This window comes from Ochotona curzoniae, unplaced genomic scaffold, assembly GCF_017591425.1.
Source record: "Ochotona curzoniae isolate NIBS_2020 unplaced genomic scaffold, NIBS_Ocur_1.0 contig_4612, whole genome shotgun sequence".
Classification (NCBI taxonomy): Eukaryota; Metazoa; Chordata; class Mammalia; order Lagomorpha; family Ochotonidae; genus Ochotona; species Ochotona curzoniae.
In genome coordinates this window covers 15,260,916-15,278,266 of record NW_024466343.1, presented here as the reverse complement: position 1 = coordinate 15,278,266, position 17,351 = coordinate 15,260,916, and the positions used below count along the sequence as shown (strand labels likewise).

At 38.5% G+C, this 17,351-nt stretch overlaps 1 protein-coding gene across 1 annotated transcript in view; it reads left to right on the top strand.

Annotated features, from left to right (window-relative positions):
- COL24A1 (collagen type XXIV alpha 1 chain) overlaps positions 1-17,351 on the top strand; it is a 298,672-nt gene that overhangs the window by 16,437 nt on the left and 264,884 nt on the right. The window contains exons 5-6 of the mRNA XM_040987252.1: positions 10,678-10,731; positions 13,714-13,767. Of these exons, the coding sequence (XP_040843186.1) occupies positions 10,678-10,731; positions 13,714-13,767 (108 nt within the window). The remainder of the gene's footprint in view (positions 1-10,677; positions 10,732-13,713; positions 13,768-17,351) is intronic.

Here is a 17,351-nt window from a genome sequence, read left to right as displayed (position 1 = left end):
TTTCCATTTCATATTTCCAGGCTATGATTGGCTCTGAGTAACTAAAACTATGGATAAGGAGGGTACTATATTTACAAAGTAACAGAAATATTGTTATTTATTAATCACATATTTAGTTATGCTTTAAAATCTTTGAACATGAATGATAAATATGTGCAGAATCTATATACTCAACCTTTTATGCACTTAAAATTCCGGTTCAGGTACTCTATGTATGGTCAAGGTTGATCTGTCCCTGAAATGCTTCTTAAAGGAAACATAAATCTTCCCCTAAACACTCTTAGCTTGTACAATTAAATTTAGTCAGGACCAGTAGGGCGTTCAAATTTAATCCAGTTAAATGAAGACATTCAGCTGTAATACATTATAATAACAATGTCTACTAGTACTATTAAATGTTATTAGTAGTGATATGTATTAAACCACAAAAAATAATGTCCCAGCATTCTGTTTCTGGTTTTGACTGAATGTGCCCATGTCTCCATTATGTATTTTTCTTCACAAGTACTTTTTTTTTCCTGGATTCTCATTAGATGTGTATATAAGTACAGATGGTGACCGGCTTTGTTTACTGGGTCAAATTACCATAGACATGGCCAAGATAACATTATGAAAATGTAAAGAACGATAAAATGCCAAAGATTAATGTAGTTCTAGTCTTCCAGACAACATAGCAACCTTCTTGTACAGGAGCAGACAAGATAACATGATCGTTTAAATTGAATTCACAGTTAAAATGTGACTAATGTATATTGAAAGTGTTTCCTTCAAGTTATCAAAGTTGATTAGCATCAAATCAAAAGGATTCAGGTGCCAATTTGAACAGCCAAACATCTGTGCAATTCGAATATTATTAGGAATAACTACCATAGGGCTGGAGTTCAGGCCCAGCAGGCAGAGCTGTTGCCTGTGACACTGGCATCCATGCAGGACATGGCTTATGTCCTGGCTGCTCCACTTTTTATTGAGCTCCCTGCTAACTGGCCTGGGAAAATCGTGGGGGATGATCCAAGAGTTTAGGTCCCCTCCATCCTTGTAGAAGACCCGGATGAAACTTACTCCTGGCTTTGGTCTGGCCCAGTATTGGCAGTTGCAATATTTAAGAACAAAATAAAACAATAAAAAAAAAAGCTGTCACATATTAAACCACAAATATTTCTAGTTCTTGAATTACTACAAGTAAAAAAAAAAAAACACCAGTGACCTTCATTGATTACTATCAGGTTATGGTTAGGAATTATATCTGAATTTCTTGAGTCCTTTGACTGCAATTAGAAGCCCCCAAATTCAGCTTCATTTGACATTGGCTATCCTGAGTTAGCATCAGACTCTGTAGTTTCAAGGCTTAATTCCTCAAGATTGCCCAGGCTTCAAATGTCAGCCAAACATGGAGTGCCCAGGCCTCGTACAATTCAGCTACATTGACCACAAATTGAAAGCTTCTGGTGACCCTTAGGTTCAGAATGCCCCAGAATGTATTACAAACTCTGGAAACGCTCTTTGCCAGTGCATTGTAAAGGAACTTGAGAATAGTCAAATGGAAGAGATGCATGAAGTGCTGGGGATGGGGAGGATGGAGCTTCCATGTTCCTTCCTGGCACACCACCTTTCTAGCACACTGCTGTGTTCACCGATCCATGGATCTCCAAAATCTTCTTCTTCAGTATTTTTGTTACTTCATGTATAACCTCCATGTACTGCCTGCAAGTGAGAGAGAAATAGTGCTGCAAGTTTGTACTATCTGATCTTTTATGTGTCTTTCTAGTGACCAGATTCCAAACCTGAAAATATTTAAGAGTCCTACCTTGAAACATTTTGCCAACCCGGAAATGGGGACAAAGATCAAAATTGTATTTGTATTTTACTGCCTTATGATTTTCAAAAAAATGGTAACTAGAATATAAAGAGAAATAATCATGATTTGCATTTAAAATGCTCAAGTATAACTGAGCCTTAGATTACCAGAAAAAGCTAGAAAACAAAAATGCTATAATTAAAAATGGCAGGCAACTTTCGCAATCTCAATAAAGAGGAGGTTGAAAAAATCTAGCACACAGGCAGAGGCTGTTTGGCAGTCTTTGCGAAATGGTCACTGAATACGTCAATGAAAGGAACATGATCAGAGAACTGGTGGGAGCAAACTATGTAGGTGAGGGAGTGGATATGAGAACCTGTGAAAGTTAAAAGCAAGATCAGGGCCAGGTGCAATAGCGTAGTGGTTAAAGTCTTCGCCTTGCACACACTGAGATCCCATATGGGTGCCGGTTCTAATCCTGGCCTCCCTGCTTCGCATCCAGCTCTCTGCTTGTGCCCTGGGAATGCAGTCGAGGGTGGCCCAAAGCCTTAGGACCCTGCACCCACGTGGGAGACCCCGAAGGAGCTCCTGGCTCCTGGCTTTGGATTGCCAAATGAGCTAAGAAAAAAAATGTAAGGGGCAATGTGATTGTTCATGTGTGCAAAAGAACAATTATAATGTCAGACCCTTATTTTACACTAGCTAGGGATAAAAATGAGACCACACAGGAGATGAGACAGTTAAAATATGGTGGGACCCACAGATTAGCAGTTCCATTGGGTTAATTCTCTGCAAAAGTTGTGAAGGTGTAGATGAAGCAATCTGAAAATACAGGAAGAGTAGTTCATGCAAGAGCTGTATTCTGTTTTTCAAGTTTGTAATAAGTTGTAAAGTTTATTTTAATGATTATCTTTGGCACTGCTACTTCTAATGCTATCAGCCTTCTCCAGAGAGAATTTGTTGCTAAGTATTGGGAGCTAATTGAAGTAGAAGTTGTTATTTTTCCCGTTGTGGAGAGGAAGTGTATAAGAGTCAGAGATTAAAGTATTTGCTCAGTATTTACATTCCCAATCCCAATGTTCTTTTAACTATATTGTAGGGACTCTAAACTAATAAATCTTAACTAACTCATTACTAATTGTACAACATCAGGGAATTTTTGTTCCTTAAATCCCTGTAGAAATCAAATAAAAGTTGCAATAACTTGGTGTAAAATAGAATTTAGGATGTTTCTAAATCAGGAATAGGTGAAATTTTGAAGTCTTTGTATCAAAATAGAGCAATTTCATTTTTTTCTTACTCATACTCATAAAGGATATAAATTTTCTTTAATAAAAGTCATGAAGACTAAGCGGAAGTCAGTATTGATGTCCAAAGTCAACTGTAATTAAGAAACTTATAAATATCATATTAATGCCAAAAGGGAAAACAAATCAAATAAGACAAAATGTAACAAGAATCAAAAGGTTAATACAAACTATGGAAGAAGAATTTTCTTTCAGTGCAGGAAAATATTGCTATTTACTCTGACATTTCTTGTCATCATATCCAGTAAGTCTGCTTCATGCAAAGTTTTTTGTGTGTGTGTGTGTGTGTGTGTGTATATACTTTTTTAAGGTTTATTAAGGAGTCTTTATTAACCAAGTTTGGTGATAACAGAGCCCACTCGAAATAGCAAATCACAAGTCCATATAGCAATACAATTAGTCATAATCCAGTCAGTAATAACCCCAAGAGGAACAAATGGCCATTACCCTCAAGTCCAACCATTAAGCTGAAGACCTATGTCCCAGCTTCCCAAACAATATAAGTTATCCTAACGGACATGTAATGAATAACCCGGACACACTTACAAAGCTGCAGACATTCACCCATCTCTGATCTCTCTGCCCACATCCCACTACTGCTAGACCTCACCTCTCCTGGAACTCCTGACAGCACACAAACCAGAAATACAAAGCATCTTAGCATTGCTATCTTCATTGTCCCACCTAAGCAGTAAACAGAGGGTGAACGATACAGACACACAGGAGCCATATTTAGGGGATACCTGTCCTGGGGAGGCCAAGAGACCAAATGCCAGAACAACGGAAGCACAAGATCAAGAGCTACTTTTTCATTTTCTTTTCTTTTTTTAAGACGATGTTTATATAGTTGATCAGAGTGGGAGGATCAAGAGTTAGGAAAATGTGGATGTAATCATTGTTTCCAAATTTTCTATTTCTTCTTCCTGTTTCAGGGGGAGAGGGGGAGAGATAAAGGGAGAAGCCATACCCTGCCTTCCAATTGCCCCAATATCTGAGGATGGAGAACAGCCACCCAGTATCAGCCCAGGGTCCTGATATGCTGCACACTCTGAGAGTTCTGCCTAAGTGGTTTCAATAGTTCTGAAATGCTGTCTGCTTCAACAAACAGAGCCAATAACATGGACAGGGAGAGGGTCTGGGGATGAAGCACCAACAGGAGACTGACTGGTGATGGTGGAAGTCTCTGCGAAGTCTCACTTTATTGCTCCTTCACCTCTCCTTGTATACTCTTCCTCCCCAACCCCCAAGTCCTAATTTAGCCAGGAAATTGTGTACAGATGAGTCCAATTAGTCTAGGTGTTTTTAGCTACAAGCCCAGTTCCTATTCCTGCCCATCCCAAGGAGCACTAATTACTCCTTAGCTGTCTATTTCACATCCAAGGATGGGAGAAACCTGCTAATGCCCAATGGCTGACAGCCTAGCTTAGAGTCCCTATTCATCCTGATTTTCGCTATCAACATTTGGCTGAAGAAGTTGTCCAATTAGTTCTGTTATGCTTCCTTTGTATATACCTGATGTCCTTTGCCGGCTCCAATGGGCTGCCACATCCTCCATGTGCATCTGGGACAGTAGCCTACTATCCCATCTTTTCCACTGAGGAGGACCAGTTCTTGCAGGCAGGTCCAAAGTCCTGAGCCAGGTGCCCTGTGCCCTGTGCCCTGTAGGACCCTCTGCCTCCAGGCCTCATGGATCTGGCACTTACTGCTCAGGCGGGTCCTGCTGGAACCCCCAACCTGGGACCTCATGGATTGGTAACCCACTTTGAAGGCAGGCCCAAAGACCTGGGCCAGGTGGTCTTGGCCTTGCTGGAACCACTGACACCAGGACTCGCAATCTTGACACCCACTGTGCAAGCAGACCCAAGGCTCCGGAGCAGGTGACCCAGGCTCTGCAGGAACCCTGTCCCACAGGTTCATGCATCTGGCACCCACTGTGTAGGCAAACCCAAGAACCTGGACCAGGAGTTCAGGGTCCCATTGGGCACCCCCAACCTTCTGCTTCTAGGGCTCATGGACCCAGTACCCACTGTTCCAAGACTGGCATGGCTCACCTCATCTCAGCAGCCAGCCCCTCACATCCCCTTTCCAGCTCTTGCTGGTGGATGCTTGAGCCTAGCTAGGCCCAGCCAGCCCCAAGTCCTTGCCTTAATGTGAACTGACTGGTATTGCGGCTAGACCCAGCCCCTCCAACACCCTGTTCCCAGCTACAGATCCTGCCCTGGTTCTCAGATTTGCCAGTGGATGTTGTAAATTGTCCTAGCCTGGCTTGTCTGCAGTCCTGACTCACGTGTATGCCAATGGGTATTGTAACCTGGCCTGGTTTGGGTTGCTCCTTGCCTTGGTTCTTGTACTTACCTGCAAGGATGCATCCTAATGAAGGAGTTCCTAAGTTCCTCTATCAGATCTTCCAGTGGCAGATCTCACACACTCTTGTGAGTGTTTGGCCCAAATTTCCTTTGTCAACCTCTTGTCCTGGCAGGAGCAGAGTCCAGCTGACCTGCACCCAGTCTGGTTCTTAATTTTGAGTGTTCCAGCCCAGACATGCCCACACACAGCTTTCCTGTGGTTCAGTGGGACCCGAGACTTAGCCCAGCCTGTCCCACACTCACTGTGGCTCTCATGAATAATAGTGATTGCTGGACCCTAGCCCAGTCTGTCACTTTCCAGATCCAGTCCACACCCATGTTGAGGGAGACTGCAGTCGTGTCAACACCAGCCTGCTGCCCACATTCTGGCTCTTGTGCTCACCACCACTGGGAACACCAACTCAGCCACGGCATCCCCTTAGCTCCTTAACCAGTCCTGTTCCCACCTACAGATCTTGTGCATGCCAACAGAGATTGCAGTTCCACAGGGGTGAGCCCACATACCACCCCCCACATAGATTCTGTCCCCAGACCTGAATCTTTCATGTGCTCGTTAGTGTCAAGTCCCAATTTATCATTACCTATCCCCTGTTCTTACTTTCACTGATGGATACCGTGATTTAGCCCAGCCCTAGCTTTAGTGTATGCCTACGAGTGGTATTCAGTGATAGTGGAGGCTAACCACCCCAGCACAGGCCTCTCTTCTATGCTGGTACTTTAGTCAGGCCCCTAAGGGTCCTACCATTTCCTGCTCCAAACCACTCAGTCTCAGCCCTCTTTCTTACCTGCAAGGACAGTGGCCTTGTCCATGGAAGTCCATCAGTAGTCATTCCACACATGCAAATGAACCATCAGGTCCCTGTTCACCCCTACCTATGCCATGCCCCAGACCACTTGTAAGCTCACAACCACAACTCCCCATAATGTGCCACCAGGTGGCCTGAGGACTTGGCCTGTTGCCATTGTTGCCCTAGGTTACCTGACCTGGATCCGGCCAGCTGCAGTCACCTGGTGAATGGGGCAGAAATCATGGGTCCTGAATCTACAAAATCCAGGATCCTTTCTTTCTTAACTATTTCTTTCTTAATTTTTCTCAGATAATTCACTGTTGATATGTAACAGAGCTACTGATTTTTATACATTAATTTTGCATTCTGTGACTTCTCTGAATTTGCTTATTCCAATAATGCTTTGAAGGAGTATTAGAGTTATCTATTTATAAGATAATGCTATCTGAAAATAGTGAGAAATTGTCTTCTTTCTTCCCAGTTTGGATGACTTTTATTTACTGCTCTTGTGTAGTTGCTCTGATTGGACTTCCAGTAGTTTATTGAATAAGTATTTGCAGGTGGGCATTTTGTCTCGTTTCAGATCTTAGAAAGCTTTCAAATTTTTACCAGTATGATATTAGCTATGTGTATTTTTTGTTTTGTTTCCATTTATCATTATTATTATCAATTATTTTCTATGATAAAGTTTCATAGATTTGGGGATTTTCCTAACCCCTCCTCTAGTCCCTCTCCCCCAATTGATTTTCCCTACATTATTACAATAGTATAATTCTTCATAAACATCGTAGGTCTATCACTATGGTCATGGACAATTGCAGAGAGCCCAACATCCTATATTCAAAATATATTTAATAGTTTTTATTGAGAGTCCATCTTTGATCTGGAAACACTGATACATACTGCTTTGTATCCTCACATCTGGATATGATCATCTCCATTACACAGTTGCTATACATCCTCCTAAGCAAAAAGCCACAAAACAATACCGATAGGAAGAAAAATAGAAATTTATAATACCATGAGGTTAAATAACATGCTATTGAATAACTAATGTATAACTAAATAAATGAAAAAGAAAATCAACAACCTTCTTGAAGGAAATAATGCTCCTGTATGACCCATGAATTTAATATGAGAAAAACCTCCTTTGAAGAAAGGAAAATAAAAACAAAAACATCAAGATCTATGAGATATAGTTTTCACTGATCTTTGTTGGTGAGATGTGTCTCCTCTAGGCATCAAATAAATGAGTTTGTTTTTTGATCCAGTCTACTAATCTGACATTTGATTGATGAATTTAAGCCATTTACATTCAGGATTAATATGGATGGGTGGTAATTTGGTCCTGTCATTTTGCAATGGGTTGCTCATTGATTTACTCTTCTGTTGTCATTTTACTGGGATGTTCTTCACATTTGCCTTTGATTTTGGCGGATACTATTCCTCTTCTCTGTCAAGGCAGTCATCAAGCACATTGTCCTCTGCCTTTATTTTCTTGTTGTGTTTTGTCTGCTTTTGATATAAGGGTAATGGTGACCTCATAAGATGAGTTATAAAGAGTTCTTTCCTATTTATCTATTTGTTTTTCCATGTAATCTTTCATGTATATATATTTCCCTTTTGGGGTTGCTTTTATTGCACATGCACTCTCAGGAAACTAGGCACTCTGATGTGGGATGCAGGCATTTCAATAAGTTTCACTTAAAAAAAAAGATTTGCTTATTTAACTATTAACACAGAGAGACAGGGAGAGCTAGAGAGATCTTCCAAACACTGGTTCCCTTGCAAATACCCACAACAACTAAAGCTGAACCAGTCTGAAGCTGAGTTCCCAGTTTTCTCGTGTGGGTACATGGGCCTAAAACCCTCAGCCATCCTCTACTGCTTTCCCAGCCCATGTGCAAGTAGCTGGATCTAGAGTAGAGTCACTGGGACTTGAACCAGTATCCATATGGAATGTTGGCACCAAAGGCAGAATATTAGTCTGATAAGTCACCATTCTGGCCTGTGCAGTTGGCATCTTGCAGACCAAATACCAGTGTGTACTCTTTGTTGTGTTTGATATTAGTGTCTTTTGTTGTGTTTTTATTTGTCCATAGTATAATTTTCACTTGAAGAATTTGATTTTTTTTAAAGTACTTGCATCTCTCTGCCAAATCTCTCTGTTAGAGCATTAAATTGCTTCTTGGTTTTCTTGCAGTTTCTTGATTTTTATTAGAACAACTAACTTTAATTTTTTATTCAAGCATTTGACAATGTTAGAGCCTGGGAGATTGGTTCCTGGCAGTTTATTTTATTCTTTAGGTGTGAGGTCAGATTCTCTAGGTAAGAGTTTTTGATGCTAGTGGAATATGACATGGTCTGCACATTGATTTTCTTTGAGACTTTATGATGTGAGTTTATTCTTGTTCTTCCAGAAATACTTTCCCTGAACCTCTGGAGTCTTGACTTCAATATTAGGTTGCTCCCCTAGTTGAGGTTTGCTACAGGTCTGTTGCCAATGCACAATTAGTGCCTCAGTGATTCCTTGAGCTCAGATCTGTCCCAAATCTACAGTCAGTGCTTTGAAAATAATGAACTGAGAATTCATTGGAAAAAGGGACCATGCATCCCTATAAACCTCCCTGTGAGCCCACGGCAAGCTCAAATGCCCAGTTGTGTAAGCATCAATACTGCAACACTAGATTGCCATCTAGTCCACAGCCCACTCAGATCAGCTCCCCATGGGGGTCGGACCAAAACCTGTACTGTTACAGTCTGTCTTCTGACATGGAATCACAGCCTGAGACTACTTTCACTAACCACATCTGATGGTGGATGGAATATAAAACCAAATAACTGGAACTACGTGAATCTGCTTGGCTGTCAGTGTAGACCCAGTGGTTCCACCTGCAGGTACTGATCTGAGCCCAGGAAGACTAGGAAATTCTTAATTTGGGATTCTACAAGTCCAGCAATGAGCTCTAAGGCATAGTCTTGTGGTTCCTTGATGTCTACTCAATGATGAGGAAAGGATAATAAATACAGCTCCACTAGGCAAAATCACACCAGGGTCTCATAATCACCAGGCCCTGAGAAATCCTGGGATTGTACACTTGACACACATGAGGCTAGCAATAATAGGTACCAAGATGAATCTGTTCCACCTGGGTACAGATCTCTGATGGTAGGGCAGATCTAGAGGCACCAACTTCAGGCACTGATGATGAACTTTACCAGCTTCCCACTGAGTCCTGAGACACAGTTCTGTGGTTCCTTTTTATCTGCCCATGGTTAGAGGGGAAGTGATGAAGACAAACACTTGATCATTTAAGAAGGTACCAAGTTGGTCAAAACTGAGTTTCACAATCATCAGGCCTTTCCTGGTATAATTTCAGAGGTTCAGCTAAGGCCCTTGTGAGCCTGGCATTGGTGTGTGACAGAGCATGTCTGTCCCATTGAGGCTCATATCTCTGATCACAGGGCAGCTCCACAGGCTCCATGTATAAGCACTGAATTAAGCTAGTAGAGGTCTTTGGGTTTTATTAAGTGCTGGGTCACACAGCAGCAGCCCGATTAAGGACTCCATGGTACAGCCCTAGATACCCTTTCTTGCTTAACTCCTTAGCACCAGGAATCATCTTCCATTGCTTGGTGATGAGTGATGAAGTTGGTCTGGACTAAAGAGGAACCCAAAGCTTGGTCAACAGTACTAACCAAGTTCGAGTTTTTATCATTTTAGGCCTGGTATAGGATATAAAGTCTAAAGTCTGGACTTAATTCATTCTTTTTCTCCACACTGTGCTACTGGGAGAAGGAGAAGTGTTGTTGGTATTTCTTTGCTTGCTGCTTTCTTCAAGAGAAAAATAGGCATGGTGGTTTGTTTTCTGTAACTCCTGTGCAAGTGACTTGGGAGTGTGAACAACTGTTCAAATTGGTGTCTGTGGGGAGATGGTCACCTGAGCATCTTACTTAGCTGCCATCTTGCTCCATTTCCCTTGTTATTTCTTTCTTAGTTTTATGTATAATTTACATGCAGTAAAAGGTTTTGCAAAATATTTAAACTTGCAGTTACATCTTAGAATATTAAGAGCTTTCTGTTATTAAATGACTGCTCTTCTAATGCTCAATAGGAACTGTGATGTAATATGTCACAAAAATGGAAAACGTAATAGTCTTTATCTCTCATAAGGAGAAATGATTCAATAACATTATTTCTTTACTTTAAAAAAATGGATGACATCTAGAGAATTTTTTGGAATTTTCTCAGCATTTAAAACTAGTACTACGAAAAATAAGCATTACTAAGGTAAATCACTGCTTATCTCAATTTATAATAATTTCATTTAATATCATAAAATGGTATGCATATAATACATATAATTGAATATATTTTATATAATTTGTGACTAACCTAAATGTTATAACTTGAAATCTAGGGAGCCAAAGGAGATCCGGGTTTTTCCCCAGGACAAGCAGTTTCTGGAAAAAAGGTAATTATTTGTTCATGGGATAAAACAGATGGCATATATATTGAGCATCTTATACTGATTTTTATCTTTTTAAAATTTAGAATTTACTGTATCTAAAGTAAGGAAAGATTTGAAAAACTAAATAAAATAAAGCATATTAATTTAATTTTGTTGAGTGACTGTTGTGACCTGCCATCATGGCATCTGTGAGAAATATTTTTTAGTGTTAATATATATGCATGAAATAATGTGTAATTCTTAATGTTATTTTATCCCCTTTTGGAATACATCTGAATTCTCTATCTTATATGTGTTACAGCAATTTTAGGTGAGAGAAGCAGTATCATTAATTTGTTTTGTAATTGAGAAAATAAAATTTATAGATTTAAAATGCTTGTCATATGGCTATGAGATGGAAGAGTTCATACATATTTAAATTTTCTGATTTGCAGTCCATTATGCTTTTGTTTCATTATAATGCTGTCACACACACACACACACACACACACACACACACACACACACACACACACAGCAACAAAGATTTCAATAAACTCTACAGGGAGGAGGATTTTATTTTATAGTATAAATAAACATAAATAGATTCTTTAGGAGAACAACTGAGAACTGTGTTTAGGCAAGCACATGATAAATATTATAATTATAGGATGTTTTTGTGTATGTGCTATACATCACAGCTGAAATTACCTAGACAATTTTGATGATTTCTAGGGTTGAAGTTTAGAAATTACAGCAATGTAATGTAACTGAGTTCACTAAGTCTAACTTAGAAAAGGTATGAAAGTTTAGTGCTAGAAACACAGTATTTCCAGTACTCTTTTAATTGTTGTATGGATAAAAACCCTATAATCTATGAAACATAAATAAATTCCATTTTTGAAATATAAATATAGGACATAGGATTTTTCACAAGTTAAAAATCAGAGGTCAGCTCCATTTCAATGACTGCTTTAAATGAAACCCACAGTTTAAACATTGTTTCTGTTCAAATGCTTAGTATTATTTTTCCCTGTGGCTTCTCTGGACAGAATACAGGGTGGTTCTGCATGGCAGTGAAGGTTTGGAAGTATGTCAGCATTTTTGGTTTTGTTTTTGTTTTACTTTTTAAATTACATATGTAATAGTTGTGGTTAATACTTTATATCAGAAATACAATAAATGATGGAATTTAATAACATATCACCTTTACACTATAAGTAAAATGCAACTTTTAAAATTGAAAGACTGTTTCTAAACTGGTATTATTTTGAAACAATCTATTACAAATTACATTTATATTAAATTGGGTTCACATATAATGAGGAAGAAGTAGATTACGTAATTTGAAAATTAAAAAAAACACATTAAATTGATAGGAGCAGAGAGGGGTTGCAAAATTATTCTATCATTTTTGGAGAATAAAAACGGATATATTGCTCTGCTCCTAACCCTGTATAGTGAAATACATGATGTTTTTTCGCTTTATATAAATAGAAATAAGAACTAAAAATAATAAAATAAAAATAAGAAATGAATCAGTAAAAGAAATCGCAGCAGTTCATTTTTCATAATGCAGAATCCACTAAGCAACATCTATAATTTGGGCACAAAAACGTTTTTAAGGCCCTTTGGAACCTCGTAGCATTCACAGGCGCTTTGGAACCTCGTAGCATTCACAGGCCCTTTGGAACCTCGTAGCATTCACAGGCCCTTAGGAACCTTGTAGCATTCACAGGCCCTTAGGAACCTCGATGACATTCACAAGCCCTTAGGAACCTCGCAGCCTTCACAGGCCCATTGGAACCTCAATGACATTCACAGGCCCATTGGAACCTCATAGCATTCACAAGCCCTTTGGAACCTCAATGACATTCACAGGCCCATTGGAACCTCGTAGCATTCACAGGTTTTTATAAAATCAATTTTTAAAAGTGATGTAATTTACTTTCCCCAAAGGACAAGTGGGAAACCCACAGCATCATCAGCATTATTCTGACTTTTCAGACATAGAAACACTGGAAAAAAACTGATTCACCAGTGATTAAAGCTAATTGAATTAGTCCATTGTTGATTCACCTTCTCCTAGTGCATTTCCTTTCCTACTATCACTAATAAATACAAAGCAAGCAAACAAAAAAGATACAGCATGGAAAATCTATACAAAATGGTCATTATGCCTCAAATGAAAGCTATTTCAAATACCTTTGAGAAGAAATATTATAATGATTATCCAAAAAATGGAAAAGCAGGCCATTGTTAGTAATCAGAAATAATCTTTCATCTTTCAAATAAATTTGAAGACAATAAAATGGACAGTGCATTAAAAACTGAATAACCTAGTTACTCCAGAACTTAACATTAATGAATCTGTTACAGTGGAAGGAGAAGAGGAAAGAAAAGAACGAAGGGAAAGATACATTGTCCATTGAATAAACTGGCTCTGAGAGAACTCAATCTCTAGCTTTCTCTCCAGCAATTCCTGACACATGCATGGTCTCCCATCTCAATTCACGTGTCTCCTGTCACCTCCTCTACATTTGTTCTCCCCCTCTCACCAGTATACTTGCTCATTCCTTCATGATGTGCGCAGGACTACTGTAATTTGTTGGGTCAAATTTGTGCAAGCTGAACATAGAAGCAGAAGCTTTTCTCTTAGACCGTGTTGCAGGAATCGGACCCAGCCTCCCTGGCTCCTAAGTCCAGATCTTGGATTCTGACAAGGCCTCAGTGTATAAAGATGGGGGTCAGGTCTTCTAAAGCTACCTCACAACACACTTGGAGAAGTTTTGGAGTTATTTAAATTGATGGGGATTTGGGAATGAGAGGTCAAAAGCAGCAAGCACCTGGAGGTAAGAAAGTGCAAACTGGATATTTAGTTCTGGAAGAAATAAGAGCTGGGAAAGGAGCCAGAAATGAATGTAGTAGGTTTGACTCCTGAGATTAAAGGGAGCTCTAATGTTCAAGTCTGCTTAATAACTTAAAACCTCTGTGGTTGGTTTGTAGGGTGATCAAGGTCTCACTGGATTAGTGGGTCCCCCTGGTGTGCGAGGCCATAAGGTAAGATGTAGATTTACTTTGACATTATTGAATGTAATATGAATCTAGAACTCTTTGACTATTACTTCTTTGAATTTGAGCCAAAACCAGATGGTTTTAATTCTTTTTCTTAGAAGAAGAAAATTAGTATGATGCCCTAATTCAGAAAAGTGAACACCAGTTCTTCAGGTTTCAATTATTTTATCTGTAAAACGTGAAGATAATAGTACCAATTTAGTAGAAAGTTTTGGGGAAGATGGAAAGAGATAACTTGGTATAACTTGCTTGGTATATGCTTGCAATGAAAGAACCCCACTGAACTTGAACTGTGGCAATGCAGCAAGGTGGAGGAATCCACCATGGGGGGAGAGTTGGGGGAGCAGTAGGGAGAATCCCAGTACCTAAAACTGTCATATAACGCAATGTAATAAAAAGTTTTTTTAAAAAAAAACCACAATTTTTTAGAAATTTTAATAGAAAAATGACAAAATTAGAATGCACTCTTTCATGCAGTTGGTACTAAAAAAAACAGTTACCTAAAACTTAAAAAATAAATAAATAAACTAATCCTTCCTTGTTTTGGTTAAATTCTCCCTATGTTACATAAAATTAGCAATCCAGAAAGTGAAACATTAGGAAATGTTGAGTTGTTTTTGTGGAGAGTAGTGTATAACATACTGTTTCTGGGAAGAACAAGTGCTAATAAACAACAACAACAACAAAATCATCTACTTTTAATGATTAAATCTAATAATTGTCTTAACTGCCAGGTATTACTTAAAGCAGAAAATAACTAATTTCCAAATACCTGTTTACATGCTAAATGGTTAATTTTAAAATAGTAAGAAGACTTTGTGGTCTGTACTAGTATAGAAAGATAAAATAGCATTACTCTAAACATACTGAGCCATGAAATGACTTGAATATTTTCCCACAGATTTCCTTGTTCTCTTACATTGCTTTTCAAACTTTTAAAATCTAAGTTTAATGTTGAAGAAATAGACCTTGTGTATAACAGGGATTTTGGATGTGTTGCCAACCAGCAAAGTTGCTGAATTTTTTCTAGAGTAGTTTTAATTAAAAGCATTTGGAAACTAATTTACTTTCTGACAAATGAAGTACCCATGGTTTATTCAAGTTTAACATAGTGTTAAAATATTTGATACATTTTTTTTAGATTTTCTGAGAATATTTTCCTCCTTTTCAGATTATGTCTGTTACTGGAAATGATATATAGATTTTTGAAAGGCAAACATCGTTAAGAATAAGATGTTATATTGAATCCATATTCAATATATCTAAATTCTACACCTAGCAGGCTGCGACAAGTTTCCATATTCTGTTTGTGCATGGCTGTCATGGTATATTTTATATTGGTGCAAAACGTGGCTGATACTGAGTATATCTTAAGGAGATTGATTTAGGTCACAGATCTGGGGGTTCAGGAGCATCTGCTCAGCTCTCCTAGGACATCAGGATGGATGCCGTCAAAGTGGTGGGCACAAGTGCAAGATTGGTGAGCAGCAAATGTGGAAGAGAGATTCAGGGCATCCAAACATTGATATGAAAATTCATTCTCGTGGGAAATAATAGTCTCAAGAGTTTAGCATTAACCTTTTTTTTAAAGCTGATTATTTTTCACCAGGCCACATACCTTAAAAATTCTGCCACCTTGATATCACCACACTGAGGACCATACTTCCATCACACTAATCATTGGGAAACGCATTCCATCTATACAAGGAGCCTAGTGGTGCCTTATTTTAATATATGTATAAGGTACAAATGCATTCAAAATCTGCCAGATATATTGTTCTTGTGTTTTTCTGGAAGATTAAACAGCAATTCTGATTAGTGGCTGGAATTTGAAATAAATAGTGTAAACATAGAATTTTATTTTCTTAATTAAATTAAACAATTTGGTTCTTTTTTATAGACCACTTCAGTGAATTACTGAGTGGGTTGCTGCAAATGAGATTCATTGTAGGAAAACCTAGAATAATGACCCATACCAACTGTAGTCTAGGGACTACCATTATTTCATTATCTCATTTCTTCCTGAAAGTGTTGTATGTATGTATAAGATCACAACAAAAACTTAAATCATTAATTTTGTGAGAAACCCAACATAAAAGAATATGTTAGAACATATGCTAGAACACTATGTTAGAAACATATGTTAGAACACTAGCTCAGGGTAACCTCAAAAGTTATGTCAGTATTGAGATATGAAACTGACATCAAATCTGCTGTTTTAACTATTTGCTTCATAATTTTGTAAATAAGTTAAGATACTTGTTGCTTTAGTCTGTACATGATTGGGCTCTCCAACTCACCTATGTGTTTAGATTGCATAGTCATAAGGTAATAGTTCTAAAGAAGGTGTAGACTTAATCCAAGTATGGTATTTGGGATGGGCCTAGTGGGGCCCTTGGCTATGCCCTCAGATTGGCTATGAAAATTGAGTTGTGTCTAACCTCTCCCTGTCTACTTCCTGGTTTACATCAACACTCCCACTTTTCTACCCATTGATGCTCAGTAGATGTGGTGCACCTGGTGTTGGACTATGAACTTCCAAAGCTGTGAGTGTAAATCAATAAAAACATTTTCTTAAAAAAAAAAAAAAGGGAAACAGAAGATATACTCATATATTTGAAAGGCATAATTACAGAGAGAAGAAGAGACAAAGAAAGATCTTCTAGCCATTCAGGAAATGGCCACAATGCCTGGGTCATAGCTTAGAACTGCCCCTATAGACCATTTTCTGCTGCGATCTCTGGCACATTGACAAGGAACTAGATCATAAATGGAATAGCTGGGATTTGATCAGTGCTCCTATGTGTTGCTGGCATAAACTGATTTAAGGGCCAGGCTCTGAAGCCTAGTAGCTAAAGACCTTCTCTAGTTTGCATCAGGATACCATATGGGTGCTGGTTCATGTCCCGGCTGTTCCAGTTCCCATCTCTGTTTGTGGCCTGGGAAAGCAGTCAAAGACAACCCAAAGCCTTGTGGCCCTGCATCTGCATGGGAGGCCTGGAAGAAACTCCTGGCTATTGACTTCAGATTGGCTTAGGTCCAGCCATTATGGCTACTTAGGGAGTTAGCCAGTGGACAAAACATCTTTGTCTCTACCTCTCTCTGGAAATCTGAATTTCCAAAAATCTTTTTAAAAACCTGATTTATGTGCATAAGGGTTAAGTCACTTAAGATCACACAGCTTCTAAATGACAGAATGCAGGCCTTTTTTTGACATGGATGACTACAGTTTAATAAATTTGCATACTGCTTCCCTGTGAATCTCTTAAGTCAATTTTTTGTTTAATTCTGGCATTATAATATTTCCATCTTTCACATGAATGCAAGGGGAAGTAAAATGTTATTTTCTGTGAAAACTAAGGGAATAAATACAGTTTCAAATAATAAGTAATAATGACTTCATTATTATATTTCTTTGGATTGTTTCTGGACATATTAAAACTCCTCAAATGTAAACCTAAGTCAAGTAGTCTTTAAAGCCAAAAGGACTTTAAGGAAGTTGTATAGAGCATAATGATAGCTCACTAATACTGTTGTGATCAACTAATAGAATATATAATATAATATAT